The sequence below is a fragment of the Phyllostomus hastatus genome, unplaced genomic scaffold, assembly GCF_019186645.2.
Source record: "Phyllostomus hastatus isolate PE091 unplaced genomic scaffold, TTU_PhHast_1.1 phas_scaffold_385, whole genome shotgun sequence".
NCBI classification, from domain to species: domain Eukaryota; kingdom Metazoa; phylum Chordata; class Mammalia; order Chiroptera; family Phyllostomidae; genus Phyllostomus; species Phyllostomus hastatus.
The window spans coordinates 15,289,610-15,309,432 of NW_025334026.1; the positions used below are offsets into that span (position 1 = coordinate 15,289,610).

Consider the following 19,823-nt stretch of genomic DNA (forward strand, 5'->3'; position numbering starts at 1 on the left):
AGTAGTCAAAAGTGAAGGAGGGGAAATCCTTGTACTGGAGAAACTGACACTGCAGTTATGTCAGATAAGGGGGGTGTCCCAGAACTGAGGAGATTTGACAACATGCTACAGAAGTTTTGGAAGTGATTGCTAACAACGGGAAGGTGGTACCTTTAACAATGGATCCTACATCAATATATGGAGTGACATCAGAAGCAGAGATGGTAACAATGGTGTCATTTCTGGACACTTTGTAGAACTTAGACAGTAATGGAGAGAATTTTGGTATTGGTGGGAGATGGCACATGATCACATCTAAAAATCAAGGAATAGGGTAATATTGAGGATAAGAATTCACAGAAGAATATATACAGTACAACTCTATATGATTTTAAAGGCTAATCTAAACAATATTTTGATTAAGATTCCATATATGTGTAGTAATGTCATAAAAATTGAAAGTATTTAGTAATGCAAGATTCAGGATAGTGGCTATCAAAAAGAAAGAATCTGTATGCAAATGGTAAGTAATGTCCAGGGAGTTTCCAAGCATGTGATGTTCCATTTCCTAAGCTGGGTGGTGGGAACATGGATTTTTTCATTATAATTCTTTTTCTAAATATATTTTATTGATTATGCTATTGCAGTTGTCCCATTATCCCCCTTTTATTCCCCTCCACCCTGCACCCTCCCTCCCACCTGCATTCCCATCCCCTTAGTTCATGTCCATAGGTCATACATGTAAGTTCTTTTGCTTCTAGATTTCCTATATTGTTCTTAACCTCCCCCTGTCTATTTTCTACCTACCATTCATTCTTATTCCCTGTACCTTTTCCCCCATTCTCCTCCATCCACCTTCCCACTGATAACCCTCCATGTGATCTCCATTTCTATGAATCTGTTCCTCTTCTAGTTATTTGCTTAGTTTGTTTTTGTTTTTGTTTTTTTAGGTGCAGTTGTTCATAGTTGAGTTTGTTGTCATTTTACAGTTTGTATTTTTTATCTTCTTCTTTTTCTTAGATAAATCCCTTTAATATTTCATATAATAAGGCTTTGGTGAACTCCTTCAACTGGACCTTATCTGGGAAGCACTTTATCTGCCCTTCCATTCTAAATGATAGCTTTGCTGGATAGAGTAATCTTGGATGTAGGTCCTTGCCTTTCATGACTTCAAAAACTTCTTTCCAGACCCTTCTTGCCTGCAAGGTCTCTTTTGGGGAAATCAGCTGACAGTCTGATGGGAACTCCTTTGTAGGTGACTGTCTCCTTTTCTCTTGCTGCTTTTAAGATTCTCTCCTTTTCTTTAGTCTTGGGTAAATGTAATTAAAATGTGCCTTGGTGTGTGCTTGCTTGGGTCCAACTTCTTTGGGACTCTCTGAGCTTCTTGGACTTCCTAGAAGTCTATTTCCTTTGCCAGATTGGGGAAGTTCTCCTTCATTATTTTTTCAAGTAAGTTTTCCATTTGCTGCTCTTCCTCTTCTCCTTCTGGTACCCCCTATGACCTGGATGTTGGAATGTGTAAAGTTGTCTTGGAGGTTCCTAAGCCTCTCCTCATTTTTTTTTGAATTCTTGTTTCTTCATTCTGTTCTGGTTGAATGTTTATTTTTTTTCTTCTGCTGCTAACCATTGATTTGAGTCCTGGTTTCCTTCCCTTCACTGTTGGTTCCCTGTGCACTTTCCTTTATTTCACTTTTCATAGCCTTCATTTGTTTCTCTATTTTGCAACCACACTCAACCATTTCTGTGAGCATCCTGATTACCAGTGTTTTGAACTCTTCATATGATAGGTTGGCTATCTCTTCATCACTTAGTTGTATTTTTTCTGAAGCTTTGATCTGTTCTTTCATTTAGGCCATTGTGGTTTTTTTGTGGGGGGGGGGTTTTGTTGTTGTTGTTGTTGGTTTTTGTCTCTGCACACCTGTTACATAGTGAGGGGCAGAGCCTTAGGTATTTGACTGGGTGGGGCAACCCACCTTGCTGTGTTGGGTTGCTATCTGTGGGGGGAGGGGGAGGGGAGGGAACAATGCCACTTGCTTGGTTCTCTGTGCCTCACTTTCAGTCACTTCCTCCATTACCCACAATTAAATTGGGCCCTTCTGGTGCTGATTCCCAGGTGAGTGGGCTTGTGTATGTTCCAGGACCCTGTGGGTCTTTCCAATGAACTCTCCTGTGAGACTGGAAGTTTCTCCCACCACTGTAACCCCTGCAAGTTTTTCAGTCAGAGGTTTTAAGGCCTTATTTCCTCACACTGAAACCCTGAGTTATGCAGTTTGTCTGGCTTCCCAGTTGTTCCTCCTGGTTTATCTGCACACAAATGTGGGACCACCTGCCCCAGTCCTTCAGCTGCCACCTTGCCACACGTCCTTTCCACCCCTGCTGCCTGTCTCCAGTCTGGATGAATGTTTCTTCTTTAACTCCTTAGTAGTCAGACTTTCATACAGTTCGATTTTCTGGCATTCTGGTTGTTTTTTGTTTTTAAATTTGTTGTTGCCCTTCTTTTGGTTGTGCAAGGAGGAAAAGTGTATCCACCTATGCCTCCATCTTGTTCAGAAGTCCTCTATTATTATTCTTTAATAGTGTGTACATTTTCCACACTTTTTATAAATAATATGTTTCTCAAAAATAATTTAAGGGAATTGACAGTAACATAACACATTTTAAATAACCAAATACTCAAACTATTCTTTATTGAATTTATTGAGGTAGTATTGGTTCACAAAACCATACAGGTTTCAAGCATACAACTCAACAAAACATCTGCACACTTCAGTGTGCAAGCACTTCCCAAGCAAAGTCTCTTTCCATCCCCATTGTCACCCCCTTTGCCCATCTCCACCTACCCCCACTCCCTTTTCCCTCTGGCTGTCACCATACTGTTGTCTGTTGTCTGTGTCTATGTGGTTTTTTGCTTAATCCCTTTACCTTTTTTTATCCAGCCCCCAACCCTCTCCCCGCTGACAGCTGTCAGTCTATTCCATGAATCCCTGCCTCTGTTTCTACTTTGTCAATGTATTTTGTTCATTAGATTCCACATGTAAGTGAGATCATATGTATCTATCTTTCTCTGACTGGCTTATTTCACTTAACATAATAATCTCTAAGTCCATTCATGTTTTCACAAAAGGTAAGATTTACTTTTTATGGCCAAGTAGTATTCCATTGTATGAATCTACCACAGTTTTTTGATCCACTCATCTACTGATGGGCACTTGGGCTATTTCCAGATCTTGGCTATTGTACTCAAGATATCTTTTGAACTAAAAAACAAGACAGGAATGCTCACTATTGCCATTATTATTTTAATATTGTTTGGGGAGTTTCAGCTAATGTAATAAGGCAAAAATGAACACGTAGCATAAACAATAGAAAAATGTTAAATGCACCATTCTCTTGCTGATGAAATTGTATAATTAGAAAATCCAAAGATGTTAGTGGGGAAAAAATTACTATATTAATGAGAGACTTTAATAAGATGGCTGGATTGATTATAAAAATAATTTTCTCCATTCTAAAAATAACCATATAGAAATGGATATTGGAAGAAGTGTTCTGTTCGCAATAGACACTCAAATAGAAAAATATTTAGGAGTAAATTTAACAAAAAAGAACATATATGAGAGAACCTATAAGACTTGACTATTCAAGGTCATAGAGCAAAATCTAAACAAATGGAAAAGATGTACCAAGTTCTTGGGTATAAAGATTTTTACAACAAAAATATGTCAAGTTCCCTAAAATTAGTGTACACATTTCATGCAATTTTAATTTAGATCACAACAGAGTTGAATATTTTAAGTGAATGCATTTATCTTAAAATTCACATAGATGAATAATGGTTAAGAATATACCAGAAAACAGAAAAATAAGTGTGAGGCTTACTTTGTCATATACTTAAAACATACTATAAAACTACTGTAATCCAAACAGTATGGTGCTGCCATAAAAATAAGCAATAGATCCATGAAACAGTGGAAGAGCCAAAAGTAAATCCAATTATTGAATATACAACAAAGATGAAATTTAATTCAGATGAATTGTTTATTTAAAAACACAACTGACTGCCCACATAACAGAAAATAAAGTTATATCTTACAACATTAAAATATAAAGCAAACTAAATCAAAGACATGAGAAAAAACTAAAACTTCTGGAAGAAACTTTATAAGACTATGGGTATAACTTGGGAGCTGAAGAAACTATTTTAATCAAAATGCAAAACCCAAACACTATAAAAATAAAATTCCACATATCCTACTACACAAAAAAGTAAGTTTTTGTGTGTAAAGGAAAGATGCCAAAATAATACAAAGTAGACAAAATAGATGTGGGGGGGGCAGATTATTTGTAATGTGAATGACAGATAAAGGGTTAATATCTATAATATACAAAAATAATTCACAAATTTATATTTGTGAAAAAATTGTTCAACCCTATCCTCATGGGCACTGTATATTTAATGTCTTCAAAAATACTTTCAGGATTAGCAGTATGCTCTTTCTGGTTATTTAAATGGCCTGTAGCAAGTTTATTTTGTTTTGTTTTCATTGCAATATAGTTGACATATAACATTACCTTAGTTTCAGGTGTATAATGTCACATAATGATTCAATATATGTATATATTGTGAAATGACCATCACAATAAGTCTAGTAAAGGTCCATGACCTCGCATAGTTACAAATTATTTTCTTGTGATGAGAACTTTTAAGACTTACTCTCTTAGCAACTTTCAAATACACGATACAACATTGTTAACTACAGTCGCTGCCCTGCACGTTCCAGCTCCAGGACTTGTTTGTCCTGTAACCAGAAGTTTGTCCCTCTTGACCGCCTTCACCCATCTCTCCCACCCTTCACCCCTCACCTTTGGCAACCACCAATCTGTTCTTTGTATCAATGAGTTTTATTTTGCTTTGTTTATTCTTCTACCTCACTACCTAAATTTTTTCCATTGTCCTTGAACTCCAGGGTCCCTAAGGATGTCAGACTCTCCTTCCCACTTTTCCAAGAGCCCTCCAGCCTACAGAGAAGGAACTGGGGGAGGGGCACCCTTTCCCCTTCAATCTCAATCCCCGAAAACCACGGAGCCCCAGGAGAGGAGGTGGTCTGGGCAGAATGAAGAGGCTTCAGAAGTGAGCCCTGAGATGGGGGTGGTGAGGAAAGAGTCAGGGAGATAAGGCTGGGAGCTGAGGGACGGCTGTGGTGGCCTGGGAGTTCAGGATGGGATGGAGAGACTCTGACCACTGTGGAGGCTGGGCACCCCACACCCTCCTGCCCTCGCCTGGCTGAACGTGCCCATGGTCCTGCATTCAGGAGAGCTGTCAGAGCATGGGAGTGAGGTGGAGGTGTGAGGTCCCAGGTGGAGAGGAGGACAGGTCCCTGAGAACTGCAGAAACCATTACCTGCCCTTCTTCTCCCCCAGAGTTGGGTCTTCTTCACCTGCCTTCCCCCTTCAGAATGCTGGAGCAATGCCCAGGCATCTGTCACCTAGACCTATTTTCATGGTCCAAGATGTTGGGAAAATCTGACAGGCAGGATCCCCCAGTGAGGCCTTCAAGGGAGAGAGAAAAATGGAGAGAAAAATGGGGTGGGGAGGGACGGAAGTGGGGAAGGGAGTGGGGGAGAGTGGGAGGCAGGTAGGAAGCTGTCCCAGGAACTCATGGTAGGAGCCTGCCCCACCACCTTTCTTTTCTTGGACTCTAGCTCATTTTCTGGAAGCCGCAGAACAGGTGAGTGGCCCTGTAGCACACCAATATCAGCACAGGTTAGAGTTCTCATCCAAAGTCCAAGGCCTCCACTTACCAGTTGATAAAAGTAAACAAAAGCTTAATCTCTCTGTGCTTCAGTTTCTGTTTTCCAACTGTTCAATTGTAAGAATAACAGGGCGTGCCCCCTGGAATGCTGTAATCAGGAGTTAAATGGGATGATTTTTTTAACCCTCACCTGAGGATATATTTATTGATTTTGGAGAGAGAAGAAGGGGAAGAGAGAGAGAAACATCAATATGAGAAAGAAACATTGATTGGCTGCCTCCCTTATGCACCCCCAGTGGGGCCTGAGCTCACAACCTAGGTATGTGTCCTGACTAGGAATCGAACCAGCAAACTTTTGGTGTACTGGACAACACTCCAACCAACTGAGCTGCCAGAGCTGGGGTGGGTTTTTTAGCAAAGTATTCAGGCCAGTGCCTGGCAAACAAGCCCCCAGTAAATGCTAACATGAAAGTAACACTGGGTCTGACTACTCACCAACCCACTCTGGTTTCCCCAAAGTCGTGGACATTGACCTGGGGCTCCAACTGTCCACAGAACTGTTGGCCATGTGGCCAGCCTTGCAGCCGCCTTGCAGCCAGCATGCACTGTCTCCAGTGAAGGTGGGGAGTCCCAGGCAAGCCCTGCCCACTTCTGCACCCCTCCTGTGTGCAATGCCTGCTATCCCTGGAATCACAGCCAGGTCTGGGATGCTCTCATTGGCTGGCTGATACCTGCAGAAACAACTGGAGACATTTTCAGGAGCTCCTGGAGTGTCCGATATAGATAGTACCTGGTGCAACCTAGCTGTCCCCAAGAGGTCATGCAAGATGCGCTGCTAATACGTAAACCAAAACCAGCATCAGGGTGGGCCGGAGCCAGAATCTGCACAGGCGGTGGGTCTGCACACCAGGGACCTTGTCAGTTGGGAGCCGAGTCATACTCCAGGAACTTGAATTCCCCCAGGGTTCTGACACCAGGGCTGACATGAGGCAAAGTGCACCCCTGGTGAATTAAATTATACATTTCACTCCTTTTAGAACCATTACAGTTTATGGACAGAAATCAACCTGAGAAGGGTACCAATGTGCATAATCCATTGAGAGTGCAGGATATGAAACCCACTCCACTCTACGTCCTGCTAGAAAGGGGGTGAGAATAAGCAGAATGATATCTAATGTACTGCATGAGAAATACTGTAAATTGGTTAAATGTTTAACAGAATTGTGAAAATAGAATTAGCCTATCCAGAGACAGGCTAAAAATTGTGTGAAATGCTCAAAACTAGCAAAAGCAAAAAGGTAAAAACAGGATGGATGAGTCCAAGGAGGAATCAGGTAAAATGATGTGCCTTAGGCCAGTCTTCAGAAGGCGTTACAGGAAGGTGTAGGGAGAAGGGAGGAAAGTCTCTTGCCTGGCTCAAGCTGCCAACTCTGCAGGTTAACAACCCCACTTAACAGGGCTGGGGCAGTGGTCTGAGGCAATGGCTAGCCCAGGTATCGGCTCTCTCTTCTTCCTTAGTATTAGGACAACTAAACTTTAGATGAGTACAAAGTCATCCAGAACAAAAACTACACCTCTGATTCCCCTGCATAGCCAATTATGAGTGTAGGATTAAGTTCTGGCCAGTGGGATGTAAATGAAGGGCTGTGTGTATGATTTCCAAAACATGCCTTTAGAGGAAGGAGCAATGCCCTCCTTCAGTCCTTCCTGCGGGCTGGAATGCAGATGTTATGACTGATGCTCTAGCAACTACATTACACCACGAGACTGAAGCTTCATGATGGTTGAATAACACAATTCCATGTAAAGGAACCTGGTCTCTGGCCTTCAGGGCACCCTGCCAACCTTACATGGCCTACTGCTAGGTCTCCTTTATGTAAGAGAAAAATATATCTCCATTATTGTTTGGTTTTCTGTATCACATAGCTGAACTAAATCCTAACCAATGAACAGAGGAGATGAGAATCCTTTTTGCTGTCAAAGGCGGAGCAAGGACTGCAATAGACATAGGGGTTCCCTGTGTTGGCAAAACTACGACACAGACATGCAAGTGAAGTAGGAGTGTCTCCTGGACTGGTGTGACTGGTGGGAGAATCAAGACTAGTTCCTGGATAAACAGACATGGTGAAGGGGAAAATGGAAGAATCAAGGCTATCCCTGTAGCAACGGCTGTGGAGGGCAGGATCACAGAGGACACTGGGGAGGTTATTACATTGGACTACGTAGGGAAAGGTGCCATGGCTCGACAGGTGAGTCGAGGCCCTGTGTTGACTAAGGTTGGTAAAAGAGGAATTGTTCTTGGAAGTTCTATCCATTTTCAAAAACAAGCTCAAGTCCTTGTCCATCTCCCTTCACGGCCAGAGGTGCCCCTGTTAGTTCTTGTACTCACTGACTGCCCGCAGCACCTCCTGATGACCCCCACAGCTTGTTGTCCTCCGCAGTTTGGACTGCCTGTGGGGGCACCAAGTCCCACATTTCTCCTCCAGTGCTCCTCACACCACCCTCATGGGACTGCCCTGATGACCTGCTGAAAATACAGACGTAAGGACTCTACCCAACACCAAGTGGAGCAGCCCTCTAAATGACCCCCATAATTCTGACATACACATAAGCGCAATCCATCATTTTACACATGGAGAAACTGAGGCCCAGGCAAGTAGTGTGACTTTCCAGAGGTCTCACTGTGAGCACTGCGCCATAACCCAGGAATCAGGACATCCAGTCCAGGGCTTACTCCAAGGCCCTGTGGATCTTTCAACACATGCACCCTTTATCCTGGCTCTTTGGGGTGGTCCCCTGCTAATTAAAAAACCCTGTGAGAAGGAGGCTCGCTGGTGAGATCCCAAGGCAAGGCTGAGCGCCAGCCCTCCACCCTGGTTCCCAGCACCTGGCTATGATCAATGCGATCCTCATCTTCAGCAACCACAGGAAGCCACAGCTCTCCAAGTTCCACCAGCTTTACGGTGGAGATACACAGCAACAAATCATCAGGGATATATTCCATTTGGTATCCAAGAGAGATGCAAGTGTTTGTAATTTCCTTAAAAGAGGATTATTAATTGGAGAATCTGACAACAAACTGATTGATAGACATTATGCAATGTTATACTTTGTCTTCTGTGTGGATTTTCCGGACAGTGAACTTGGCATTGGAGCTATCATTCAAGTACTTGTATAAACATTAGGCAAGTGTTTTGAAAATGTCTGTGTACTGGATTTAATTTTCCATGTACACAAGGTTCACAATATTCCTGCAGAGGTGGTCCTTGGGGGAATGGCACTGGGGACCAACATGCGTGGAACTATGACACACACCGGTGCATTAACTGGAGAAATCGGAGGCTGGTCTAACAGGAGCTCCAGCCCGTGCTGCATCAGCTGTAAAGAATGTGAATCTTCCTGAGATCCCAAGAAATATTTGGTGACATCAGTATAAAAGTGCCAGACCTGTCTTCTTTTAAAGAAAACATTTAAAAGGCCATGCCTAGGTAAAATCCAGGGGGAAAGGTCATCTAAGTTTGCATGCAGTTGCTTACCAAAAGTAGAGGAAGAGAGTGTTAACTTTTGCTCTTGGATTTAAGTCAAGGTACTGTGGAGAAGCTGCACGCAATCAGGATGGCAGTTCAATGTTGCTTTCCTTACTCAGCGATTTTTTAAGAAATTGAGTAGTTCCAGTGTGAGTTTTTTCCTTTCTTTTCTAAACCACATTCCAATGGCCCTGGCCACTGGAGCTCAGTTGGTTGGGCAGTCCTGCAAACCCAAAGGTCACTGGTTCAATTCCCCAGTCGGGACACATGCCTGGGTTGCAGGTTCCGGGTATAGAAGGCAGCCGATCCATGTTTCTCTCCCTCTCTTTCTCCCTCCCTTCTCCTCTCTCTAAAATAAAAAATAAAAATAATAAGCTGCATTCCTATGGCCCCTTAAGGCATGCCTCTCTGTATTGACTATAACAGAATTTTTTTTAAATGTTTGAGACATTTCTTTAAATTATGTACAACACAAAATGTTGGTGTTTTATATGGATCACAAGTGCAATATTCCTTAATTCTTTCTGTTATTTGTCACAATTGTTATTTAAAGAAATAAGCATGTATTGCCTGAAAACATTATGATATTTTTCTCTGTTTAAATAAACTCCAAGGTAACTGGACTTCTAAAGCACCTTTCTGTTTTCCTGATACCTACTTTAGCAATAAGTTTTTACAACCCTCTGACTCAACAAAGTAAATAAAAGTATATCTTATCACTGTTTTAAAAATAAATATACATTTAAAATTTAAAAAAAAAAAACTTCCCTGAGATGGAAACACAAGCTGCATGGTCTCCTCCATCCTCACAACCTGGGACACACTGCAGGCTGAGGACACACGTGTGGCCCATGGGCACACCTCCCAGAGCCGCTTACAGCTGTAGAGACCCAGGCCTCCTTCTGCAACACCTGCCTTAGAGGCAAAGGGCCTGCATGCCCTAGCACTCCACGCCATCTTGCAGATTCATGCGACTGAACATTCAACTGACCCCTCCCTGACCTAGGGTATGGGGACATACATCAGGGGCTCCAGAAGTAGGACACCCTCCTTGGATTCCAACCCCCCCATAACCTTCCATACATCCCCCCTTCCCGTACTAGGCCTGCCTGCCCTTCTTCCCATCTCCCCAGGCCTGGGGAGTGAGGAGGGGGTGCTGACATTAATGGCTGCATCCCCTCTTGCCCCAGATTCTCCACCATCTTTGGAAACTCTACTTCCTCTTCCCTCCTGCTGTCTGACTCTCCATAGTCCCCACCCCTGAAAGGAATAAAGTTCTGACTGGCTTGAGGACTTTTCACAACCCACCTCCCCCTTACCTCCCATGGATCCCTCACGGTACTGCCTCACAGATGCCATCCCCAGGCAGGCAGGAACTGCCCTGGCTTTTGCTCTCCACTCCAGCCCCTCGCAGACGTATCTGGACACTTTCTCTGGCTAAATCCACTTAACACTCCCCAGACGCATGTATGATTTGCCTTCCTGAGAGATTCCAGATCACCACAGGTGTCCTGTCTTTGACTCTAGAGGCAGGTCCAGGCTTTCAGCACTGACCTCTCTGAGGCAGTCTTTGCTGGGCAAGCTCCTAGAACATGCCCTGTCTTTTCACCTTCTACTGTCTAAGGTGTCACTAGTTCATGATAACCCGGAGCTATAAGCTGTCTCTTCCTTCGCTATCTTCGTGGTACAGGCCTCGGGACGCTTGGTTAGAGAAGTCAGGTGAGGCACTTGCATGGGACAGCCCTTTTCGGAGAACCACAGGGAGGCAAGCCCCATCGCTGTCAGGGCCTTTACAGGCCAAAAATTTCCACAGGTCTCTGCTCATTCATTCACTGTTGGTTTTTATCATTCTAATAATTCATAATTACCACACTTGGAGACCTGCCTCACATCCTTTTCTCCCGCAGCTGCTCCGGCTGTCCATTTTTCTGTCTCCTGTCTCTATTCACAACCCTAATGAGGGATATGGTCTGACCACTGGGGAGCCCTCAACCAGGACGCTGAAGGCAGGATTCAGGGAACTTCGGTGTCCGTGCGGGGGATTTAGGGTGCCTGAAGACTGGAACGCGGAAAGCTGAAAGGTGGGAAGAGATGACGTTGGGTTTAGTCTCGGCTTTCCAACGTAGACCCCGAGGCCGGAGCGGCTGCCTTCAGCGCCACCTGGCGGCCACCGCCCTCTAATGGACTAGACTTAGCGACGATCCCTGGCCCTGCGGAGGCCAATTCCCGCGGGGCGCACGAGCGAGCTTTGGGGGTGGGGAGTGCCAGCTAGGAGAACCAGGACCGCGCATCCCAGGGAGGGGCACATTTCTCGATTCGTGAGGATCCCACGACACTCCTGAGACCCCAGATCCGGTACCCTAGGTCCCTCACAGCTGCAAGCGCGAGCCGGGGACTCTGTGGGGTGCTAGGCGGCTGAGTGAGCGTGAGCGCGCGCGGCCGCCCCACGCGGCGCCCTGCACCCTCGCTCGCGCGCGCGCGCACGCCAGGACGCTTGCCAGCGCCAGCGAGTCTCCGAGCAGCCGTCCGCAGGTTCAGGAGAGGGCCACCCAGAGAGAGTGTGGCATCTTCGGGCAGCGCAATCATGCGGGTACCGCCTCACACTTTTCCGCCCTCACCTCGAGTGGGAGACGGCTTCGGGGCCACACTTCCCCATGGGTGATCCCCTAGGGCTGGACGTGGTGGTCCGTGAGGCTCCGACCCCCCGGAACAGTCTAGGGGTCCCCGGGCCACGCCGCTCCCACCTGCCCGTCGCAGCGGCCAATAAGAGCCTGGCATAGTGATGTCATACCTACCGGGCCCTGTTGACGAAAGTCCGAGGTCACCCGTCAGGAAACAAGCGCAAACCCACCCGCAGGGGTTCCGGAAGTTTCTACTGTGGCGGCGGAGGGCGGCCTCGCACCGCACCCTTTTGCGTGCCACCGCTTTGGCCTTCCATCTGGACTATCTGCGAGTCACTTCTCCCTCCTCCCGTCTCCTTTATGGGGGTCCCCTTCATTTCCACTCATGGTCTCGTGTCCACATCTTCATTTCCACAGTTGCGCCCTCGTCCCCAAGAGTGTCCCATGTCACCTTTTCTCCAGCACTACCACCCGATCCTCTGAGGGGGGTCCTCAGCCACACTTTCACATGCCGGTCCTCCCCCCCCCCCCACGCCCCGTGCCATCCCCGCTGTGTTGTGGCCAAGGATGCTCATTTATTTGTCCCCCAGCTCAGACCGAGGCTGTCACCCTGTCCTAGAGTGTCCATCCGTCTGTCAATGTCTCACTGCGTTTGTGGCTGTCACTGCAAGGGACCGTCCGTCTGCGTGTGTGTGTGTGTGTGTGTGTGTGTTTCCCCGGGTTTCTGTTCAGCTGTCGGTCTTGTGGGCGTCTGCTCCGCCACTGCGGGTCTTTTGGTAGTGCGGGTCACGGTGTGTCTGGACGTCAGTCGGCGTCTGTCACGGGCTCCGTCTCGGCCTCGGGGTCTGTGGGTCTGGGTTCCCAGGGAGGAAAAGGGAGAGGAGGTGGCAGCTCCGGGCGGTGGGGAGGGGAGGGGGCGGAGACAGTGGGCGGAGGCGGGGGCGCAGTGCCGGGCCGGAGGGGGTGTGTGCGGGGGGCCGGAGGCGGCGGCTGTCAGAGTCTGCTCAGCCAGCGCCGGGGAACATCGGCCGCCTCCAGCTCCCGGCGCGGCCCGGCCCGGCCCCGCTTGGCCGCCTCAGGTGAGTCTCCCGCCCCGTCCGGGACCCTCCCCCAGCCTTCGACCCCTTCCGCGTCCGGGGCACAGTGCGCTCCCGGAGGGATCCAGGCCCCCAAACCTGACGCCCACTGCGCCCCCGGGCCTGCCCAGCGGCGCCCCCGCCACCTCACACTCATCCTTAACTCTTCGCTCGCCGCTGGAGACTTACGGTCGCCTGCGTAGGGAGCCCGCACCCTGAACGGCTGGCGGCTGCCTCTGCTCTCGATTTCCTGTGGGGACCACCGAGCACCCCTAGCCCGTTGGTCCTCAAGTCCGGGGCCACTATAAGACGCCCCCTTATTGGGGCGGAACCCAGTCCACGCAGGTTCCTGGCGTCCGGCTCCCATTTCCCCCGACCCCACCCCAATCCGGCCACCCGCGCGCCCCTGCGAAGCGCCCAGCGTAAGCCCCCTGCCAGGCCCAGGCATCCCCCTCCCGCGGGGATTCCGTCTCTATTTGGAGGGAAGGGGAGACTCAGCGGAAGACCCGAGTTATAATTAGCCCCACTCGAGTTTCCTAGTTAATCTCAGCACCATCACCACCCTATCTCAGGACGCCGGCGGCTGGGTGACCGCCGCGAGAGGGGGGGAGTTCCGACCCGGGGAATTTTGATCCTTTGGCTGAAGATGCCGGAACCACAGCAGCTGCTGCCCCAAAATAGCGCCCCCGCCCCTGCAGCGGGGGATCTCCGGAGCTCCGTGAACACAGGCGTCCCGGTTCGCTCGCCAGACCCCTCTGCAATGCCCGCAAGCCCCCAGACCCCCGCCCTAAGTTCCCGGCTTCTTTACTCCGGGCGGGGAGCGCCGATATTGTCTCGGTCTCTAGTGCCCCCCGCTGGCGGCAGCATGCACAGCAGCGTCGGACGGACTGAGAACTGGAGTCCTGGGGTCCAAGGCTGGCGAATCCGTTCTCTGAGGCTAGACGACAGGAGTGCGCAACTGACAGGCACCCAAGGGTACCAGCGCGCTGTGCCAGACAGTGGATGAGGCGGGCTGGGAGGGTAGAGTTGTGGAGTAGGCAGGATTTGGGGTGCCCCAGAACTTGTGGTTCCCACACCCTGAATGCCCAACCCACCCTCCAGGGCCCCGGCCCTGGCCATCGGCAGAAGCGGCTGAGCCTTCACGCCACTGCGAGCGCCCCCATCCGCCTCGCGTCAGCGAGGGCCCCGCCCCTGTCTTGTGGCCAGTACGTGGACTGCGGCCTCTTGTGCGGGTACCCGCACTGCTCGCACTGGGCCCAAACCAGTCCACCCAGCTGGGGGAAGGAGGTGAGGGCAGTGGGTCTTCTGTGGGGCAGGGGAGGGTATTGCTTGGAAGGTCTCATTTCTGTTCCTTACATCTGTCTGTCTGGGTGTATGTGTGCCTGATCTCTGTCCCCTCTTGCTTCTCTGCCTGTGTCCTTGTCTCTGTTGGTCTGCCTCCCTTCCTCCATTTCTCGCTTCCTCTTTGCCAGCCTGCCCCACCTTCTCTGAAGCTTAGAGATAACCCTGGAGCAGGAGTGTTACCTAATCTCCTTCCTAGCAGCCTCAGGCCTTCATCCTCTGCCTTTCTTTCTCCCAGCAGCTGCCCGCCTGCCTTGGTAGCCATGAGGCCCCCATGCTGTCCCCTGCACACTCTCTTGCCAGCGTCCCCACTTCTTCTCCTCCTCCTCTTCCTCCTGGGAGGAGGGGCAGAAGCTGAGCACCCGGAGGACCCAGAGCTGCTTGTGACAGTGCGTGGGGGCCATCTTCGTGGCATCCGCGTAATGGCCCCTGGGGGCCCTGTCTCTGCTTTTCTGGGCATCCCCTTCGCAGAACCACCCGTGGGCCCCCGTCGCTTTCTGCCACCGGAGCCCAAGCGGCCCTGGTCAGGGATACTGAATGCCACAGCCTTCCAAAGTGTCTGCTACCAATACGTGGACACCTTGTACCCTGGCTTTGAGGGCACGGAGATGTGGAATCCCAACCGTGAGCTGAGTGAGAACTGCTTGTACCTCAACGTGTGGACACCATACCCTCGGCCTGCGTCCCCCGCCCCTGTCCTCGTCTGGATCTATGGGGGTGGCTTCTACAGTGGGGCCTCCTCCCTGGATGTGTATGATGGCCGCTTCCTGGCCCAAGCAGAGGGGACTGTGCTGGTATCCATGAACTACCGGGTGGGAGCCTTTGGCTTCCTGGCCCTGCCAGGGAGCAGGGAGGCCCCAGGCAATGTGGGTCTCCTGGACCAGAGGCTGGCCCTGCAGTGGGTACAGGAGAATGTAGCAGCCTTCGGGGGGGACCCAATGTCAGTGACTCTGTTTGGGGAGAGTGCAGGTGCCGCCTCTGTGGGCATGCACCTTCTGTCCCCACCCAGCCGGAGTCTGTTCCACAGGGCTGTGCTGCAGAGTGGTGCACCCAATGGGCCATGGGCTACGGTGGGCATGGGAGAGGCCCGCCGAAGGGCCACACTACTGGCCCGCCTTGTAGGCTGTCCCCCAGGTGGGGCTGGTAGCAATGACACAGAGTTGGTTGCCTGCCTGCGGACACGGCCAGCTCAGGACCTGGTGGACCACGAGTGGCATGTGCTGCCTCAGGAAAGCGTCTTCCGCTTCTCTTTTGTGCCTGTGATAGACGGAGACTTCCTCAGTGACACGCCCGAGGCCCTCATCAATGCTGGAGACTTCCAGGGCCTGCAGGTGACTAATGGCTGGAGTGGGTGGAACTGGTTCCTCTAGGCTTGTTCTCCTTCCCATCCTCCCCCTGGGGACCCAGGCATGAGGGATCCACAAAACCCATCCCCAAAGTCCCAGGCTTCTCTTCCTTGAGGGCTTGATCCCGGGGTGGCCAGTGGGACAGAGAGAAAAAAAAATATGGGTATATTTTTTCCTTTTCTCCACCTGTTCCCCAATCTCATACTCTCTTCCTCTGTGGTTCTGCATCTGTAACTGTTCATCTCTCTGGTTCTTTGTCCATCTGTTTTTGTCTGTGTGTCTGTCTGTGTCTGCCCCCACCTCCACCCATTCCCATTACTTCCTCCTGTTCCCCCAGGTGCTGGTGGGTGTGGTGAAGGATGAGGGCTCCTATTTTCTGGTTTACGGGGCCCCAGGCTTCAGCAAAGACAACGAGTCTCTCATCAGCCGGGCACAGTTCCTGGCTGGGGTGCGGGTCGGGGTCCCCCAGGCAAGTGACCTGGCTGCCGAGGCTGTGGTGCTGCATTACACAGACTGGCTGAACCCTGAGGACCCAGCACGCCTGAGAGAGGCCATGAGCAATGTGGTGGGCGACCACAATGTCGTGTGCCCTGTGGCCCAACTGGCTGGGCGACTGGCTGCCCAGGGTGCTCAGGTCTATGCCTACATCTTTGAACACCGTGCATCTACGCTCTCCTGGCCCCTCTGGATGGGGGTGCCCCACGGCTACGAGATCGAGTTCATCTTTGGGCTCCCCCTGGAACCCTCGCTAAACTACACCATCGAGGAGAGAGCCTTTGCCCAGCGACTGATGAAATACTGGGCCAACTTCGCCCGCACAGGGTCAGCAGTGAGGAGGGGAGGATGGCCTCTGGGAGCTAGGGAGGCAGGGGGGACAGAAAGAGAAAGTGGAAGACAAGCAGAGAGACAAGAAGGGCTAGAAAGAGGGGGGGAAGTTCACAAAGGAAAGGAGACAAAAGAGGAGAGAGAAGATGACCAAGGAGAATGGGAGAGGAAGGAAGAAGTGGGGTGACAGATCCTGGAGAGACAAGGACAACAACAGAGACAGGCAAAGAGAAGAGCCAAACAAGGAGAGACAGAGGAGTTACCATAGTAGTTGAGTGTGAACTGTAGAGCTAGATCAATTGGATCAGTGGTGATTTCATTAGCTGTGATGCACGAGTGCACACATTTTACCTGTCTGAAGAAGGGGACAATAAATCCAATATCATATGGGCGATGTTAAAAGCAAGTGTGATATTTGTACAGATAGGACTGGGCCTGGTTACGCTGTAAGAGCTCGATAAATCATGATTTTTTTTTTTTTAATGAGAAACAGACCACGATGGCGCAGGAAATTTGAAGGAAAGGGAAAGGAGAAACAGAAAGCGGGCAGGAGGAAGGGGAAGACTCTAGATGATGAGGGATATTGGAGAAGAGAAAGGATTAAAGCAGTACTGGGAGGGAAGGGATGGGGCTCTCCTTGGAGCGAAGAGGGCATGGGGTCTGGAAGCAGACTGCCTCCTCCTCCTCTCCATCTCCATTCCCCAACCCCAGGGCAAGTCGGGCTTGCCTGAGGCTGAGCCTTCCCTTTCCTTCCACAGGGACCCTAATGACCCCCAGGACCCCAAGGCTCCGCAGTGGCCGCCGTACACGGGGAAAGCGCAGCAGTATGTGAGCCTCAACCTGCGGCCGCTGGAGGTGCGGCGGGGGCTGCGCGCCCAGGCCTGTGCCTTCTGGAACGGCTTCCTACCCAAATTGCTCAGCGCCACCGGTACGCGGGGACCCAGTGGGCAGGGGCTGAGCAGAGGGGGGAGAAGTGGGGCGCGGAGAGAGAGTGGGTAATGGGAGCCGGCGGGGTGTATAACCCCTCTCTTCTCCCCACCAGCCTCGGAGGCTCCCAGCACCTGCCCAGGCCCCGCCCACGCGGAGGCTGCCCCGAGGCCCAGGCCCGGCCTCCCCCTACCCCTCCTTCTCGTTCTCCTTTTCTCCAGCCTCCCGTGGCTGTGACCACAGCCTCTTCCCCTCCTCCGGCCTCACTGGGCCCCTCCTCTAATGAGTAGTCGGACCGTGGGGAAGGGCCCCACTCAGGGATCTCCGACCCAGCGCCCCCTCCCTCCCTCAGAGCGCCTCAAACTGGACAAGGGGAGTGGTGACCTACGACCCTTCTCAGGGACCCACACGCCTTTGTTTAAATGCAAATGAAAAAGCCAATTCTCTTTTTATATAAAATTATTCCTTAGAGCCTGAGCTTGGTGTTGGGGGGAGAGGGAAGACCTGGGGCTAGATAGCACCTCCCAGTGGGGCTATAACCGTCAAACATTTCTGTCTCTTTTTTCCCCCATCAATCCATGGATGCTCCACCCTCCTGATCCCTTACTTCCTCCTGTCTTCCGGTCATTTTCTACCCCTCCATCCTCCTTCCCACCATCCTTCTCTGGTGCCCCTCTATCTTCATCTTCCCCGGTCTTTCGTCTCTCATATTCTAATCCTCTTTCCACCACCCCACGTGGCCTCCTACTTACTCCTTGTGTCCTCCTGCACTCACGCCCCGTACCCCATGTCCGTTCCCTGGACTTCCCCATGTCCTCCTCCCAACCCCTTGCCGGGCACCCTGGCCGCAGACACGCTGGACGAGGCAGAGCGCCAGTGGAAGGCCGAGTTCCACCGCTGGAGCTCCTACATGGTGCACTGGAAGAACCAGTTTGACCATTACAGCAAGCAGGATCGCTGCTCAGACCTGTGACCCAGGCGGGACCCCCAAGTTCCACCACCACGCCCACCCTGCCCGGTCCCCTAGCTGTATATACTATTTATCTGAGGGCTGGGATATAACAGAGGAGCCCTAGACCTCGCCCGCCCCAACTCCCTCCCTCTCCCGGGGCTCCCAGTCTTCTGCGTCTTCTGCATGTCTCGGCCGAGCCCCTACCCCGCGGTGCCTTCGCCCCTCTGGGCTGCCAATAAACTGTTACAGCCAAAGGCGTGTGCGCGATTGGGAAGCCGGGGTCTGGCAGAACGCCTAACCACTAGGGCTGAGGGAATGGAGGGCTGGTCATCAGAGCCGACGGCCTGGCTCAGAGGTGGAATACAGGGCGCCCTCTACTGCCTCCGCGAGGCAAACTCGCGTCTGCGCAGTAAGGGTGGTGCTGGCGCGGCGGTGCATTGTGGGAACCCTGAGGGTCGACTCCGTCTCCACTGCTTCCCGGTGCCAGGCAAGTTGTTGCCAGAGCCTGCCTGCCAGTCCTGCCAGCGGCTAGCCCAAGACCCAGCACTGAGAGTAAGTGCTGGAGCCCAAGTTTTCCCCACACCGCTAGACACAACATCTGCCCTGCCTGGACAACCTCCGCTCCCGCCAACCGCCCTGGAGCTGCTAAAAGATGTCCACCTGGGCCTTGCCCCACCCGGCCGTGGCCCCGTTCGCTTGGCCATCCTTCCGGGCCACTACCTCTACTATCACTACGGCTGCGACGGCCTGGACGACCGGGGCTGGGGCTGCGGATACCGCACTCTACAAACGCTATGCTCATGGCCAAACGGCCAAGCTGCGGGTGTACCCGGGTTGGTGGACGTGCAGGCGGCACTGGAGGACATGGGCGACAAGCCCCCTGGGTTTCGGGGCTCCCGGAGCTGGATCGGCTGCGTAGAGGCCAGTCTCTGTCTCGACTACTTTGGAGGGCCCCAGGGGCGCCTGCGCCACGTTCCTCGTGGAGCTGGGCTTCGGGGGGAACTGGAGAGGCTTTACTCCCACTTTACAGTAGGTGGGGGGCCTGTAATGGTTGGGGGAGATGCAGATGCGCGGTCCAAAGCCTTGCTAGGAGTCTGCCTGGGGCCAGGCACCGAAGCCTACGTCCTAGTATTGGACCCTCACTGCTGGGGTGCTCCAAAAACCCCCAGTCAACTACAGGCTGCTGGGTGGGTCAGCTGGCAGGAGGTGAACACAACTTTTGACCCCAACTCCTTCTACAACTTGTGTTGGACCAGCCATAACTCTGAAAAAGAACAGCTGCACGCCCAGAACTGAGACTCTTGTCCCAGAACTGAGACTATTCCCGCACACCCACCTACCTACTCTCAAAAGGCAGAGGCTTAGACACTGCCCAATGTTAGGCCCCCAGGAAGCCCCAGTAGAGCCTGGGACCACTGGCATCAATAAAATGGCAAGGCCCAGCTTAACCACTGTCCCAGCCAATGTTTGGGAGGAT

At 51.2% G+C, this 19,823-nt stretch overlaps 3 protein-coding genes across 9 annotated transcripts; all 3 read left to right on the forward strand.

The window, feature by feature from the left end:
• The first annotated feature begins 8,624 nt into the window (after window positions 1-8,624).
• Window positions 8,625-9,156, forward strand: LOC123806462 (AP-3 complex subunit sigma-1-like). Its single transcript, XM_045819615.1, has 2 exons — window positions 8,625-8,897; window positions 9,073-9,156. The coding sequence occupies exons 1-2, from the start codon at window positions 8,625-8,627 to the stop codon at window positions 9,154-9,156; spliced, it is 357 nt and encodes a 118-aa protein (XP_045675571.1).
• Window positions 9,157-12,827: 3,671 nt separating this feature from the next.
• Window positions 12,828-18,590, forward strand: ACHE (acetylcholinesterase (Cartwright blood group)). 7 transcript variants are annotated; one of them, XM_045819713.1, is made up of 7 exons: window positions 12,882-12,958; window positions 13,801-13,930; window positions 14,057-14,242; window positions 14,535-15,627; window positions 15,980-16,464; window positions 17,226-17,395; window positions 18,246-18,590. In XM_045819713.1, exons 4-7 carry the CDS (start codon window positions 14,560-14,562, stop codon window positions 18,365-18,367), a joined length of 1,845 nt encoding a protein of 614 aa, XP_045675669.1. In that variant the 5' UTR covers window positions 12,882-12,958; window positions 13,801-13,930; window positions 14,057-14,242; window positions 14,535-14,559; the 3' UTR covers window positions 18,368-18,590. The 7 variants fall into 7 exon arrangements, with proteins under 7 accessions (XP_045675671.1, XP_045675670.1, XP_045675672.1 ...); XM_045819711.1 differs by having other exon boundaries at window positions 14,538-15,627; XM_045819712.1 differs by lacking the exon at window positions 18,246-18,590 and adding an exon at window positions 17,510-18,182 and having other exon boundaries at window positions 14,538-15,627.
• A 203-nt stretch (window positions 18,591-18,793) lies between these two features.
• On the forward strand, window positions 18,794-19,787 carry UFSP1 (UFM1 specific peptidase 1 (inactive)). Its single transcript, XM_045819486.1, has one exon. It carries the CDS (start codon window positions 19,211-19,213, stop codon window positions 19,640-19,642), a length of 432 nt encoding a protein of 143 aa, XP_045675442.1. The 5' UTR covers window positions 18,794-19,210; the 3' UTR covers window positions 19,643-19,787.
• The last annotated feature ends 36 nt before the right edge of the window (window positions 19,788-19,823 follow it).

Excerpts from the sequence above, each read along its gene's own strand:
- LOC123806462 (XM_045819615.1), top strand. The coding sequence starts at position 8,625 with ATGATCAATGCGATCCTCATCTTCAGCAACCACAGGAAGCCACAGCTC. Across the intron at positions 8,898-9,072 it reads GCATTGGAGCTATCATTCAA|GCTGGTCTAACAGGAGCTCC; the intron begins GTACTTGTATAA and ends GAGAAATCGGAG.
- ACHE (XM_045819715.1), top strand. The coding sequence starts at position 14,560 with ATGAGGCCCCCATGCTGTCCCCTGCACACTCTCTTGCCAGCGTCCCCA. Across the intron at positions 15,628-15,979 it reads GAGACTTCCAGGGCCTGCAG|GTGCTGGTGGGTGTGGTGAA; the intron begins GTGACTAATGGC and ends CTGTTCCCCCAG. Across the intron at positions 17,396-18,245 it reads CAAATTGCTCAGCGCCACCG|ACACGCTGGACGAGGCAGAG; the intron begins GTACGCGGGGAC and ends CCCTGGCCGCAG.
- UFSP1 (XM_045819486.1), top strand. The coding sequence starts at position 19,211 with ATGGGCGACAAGCCCCCTGGGTTTCGGGGCTCCCGGAGCTGGATCGGC.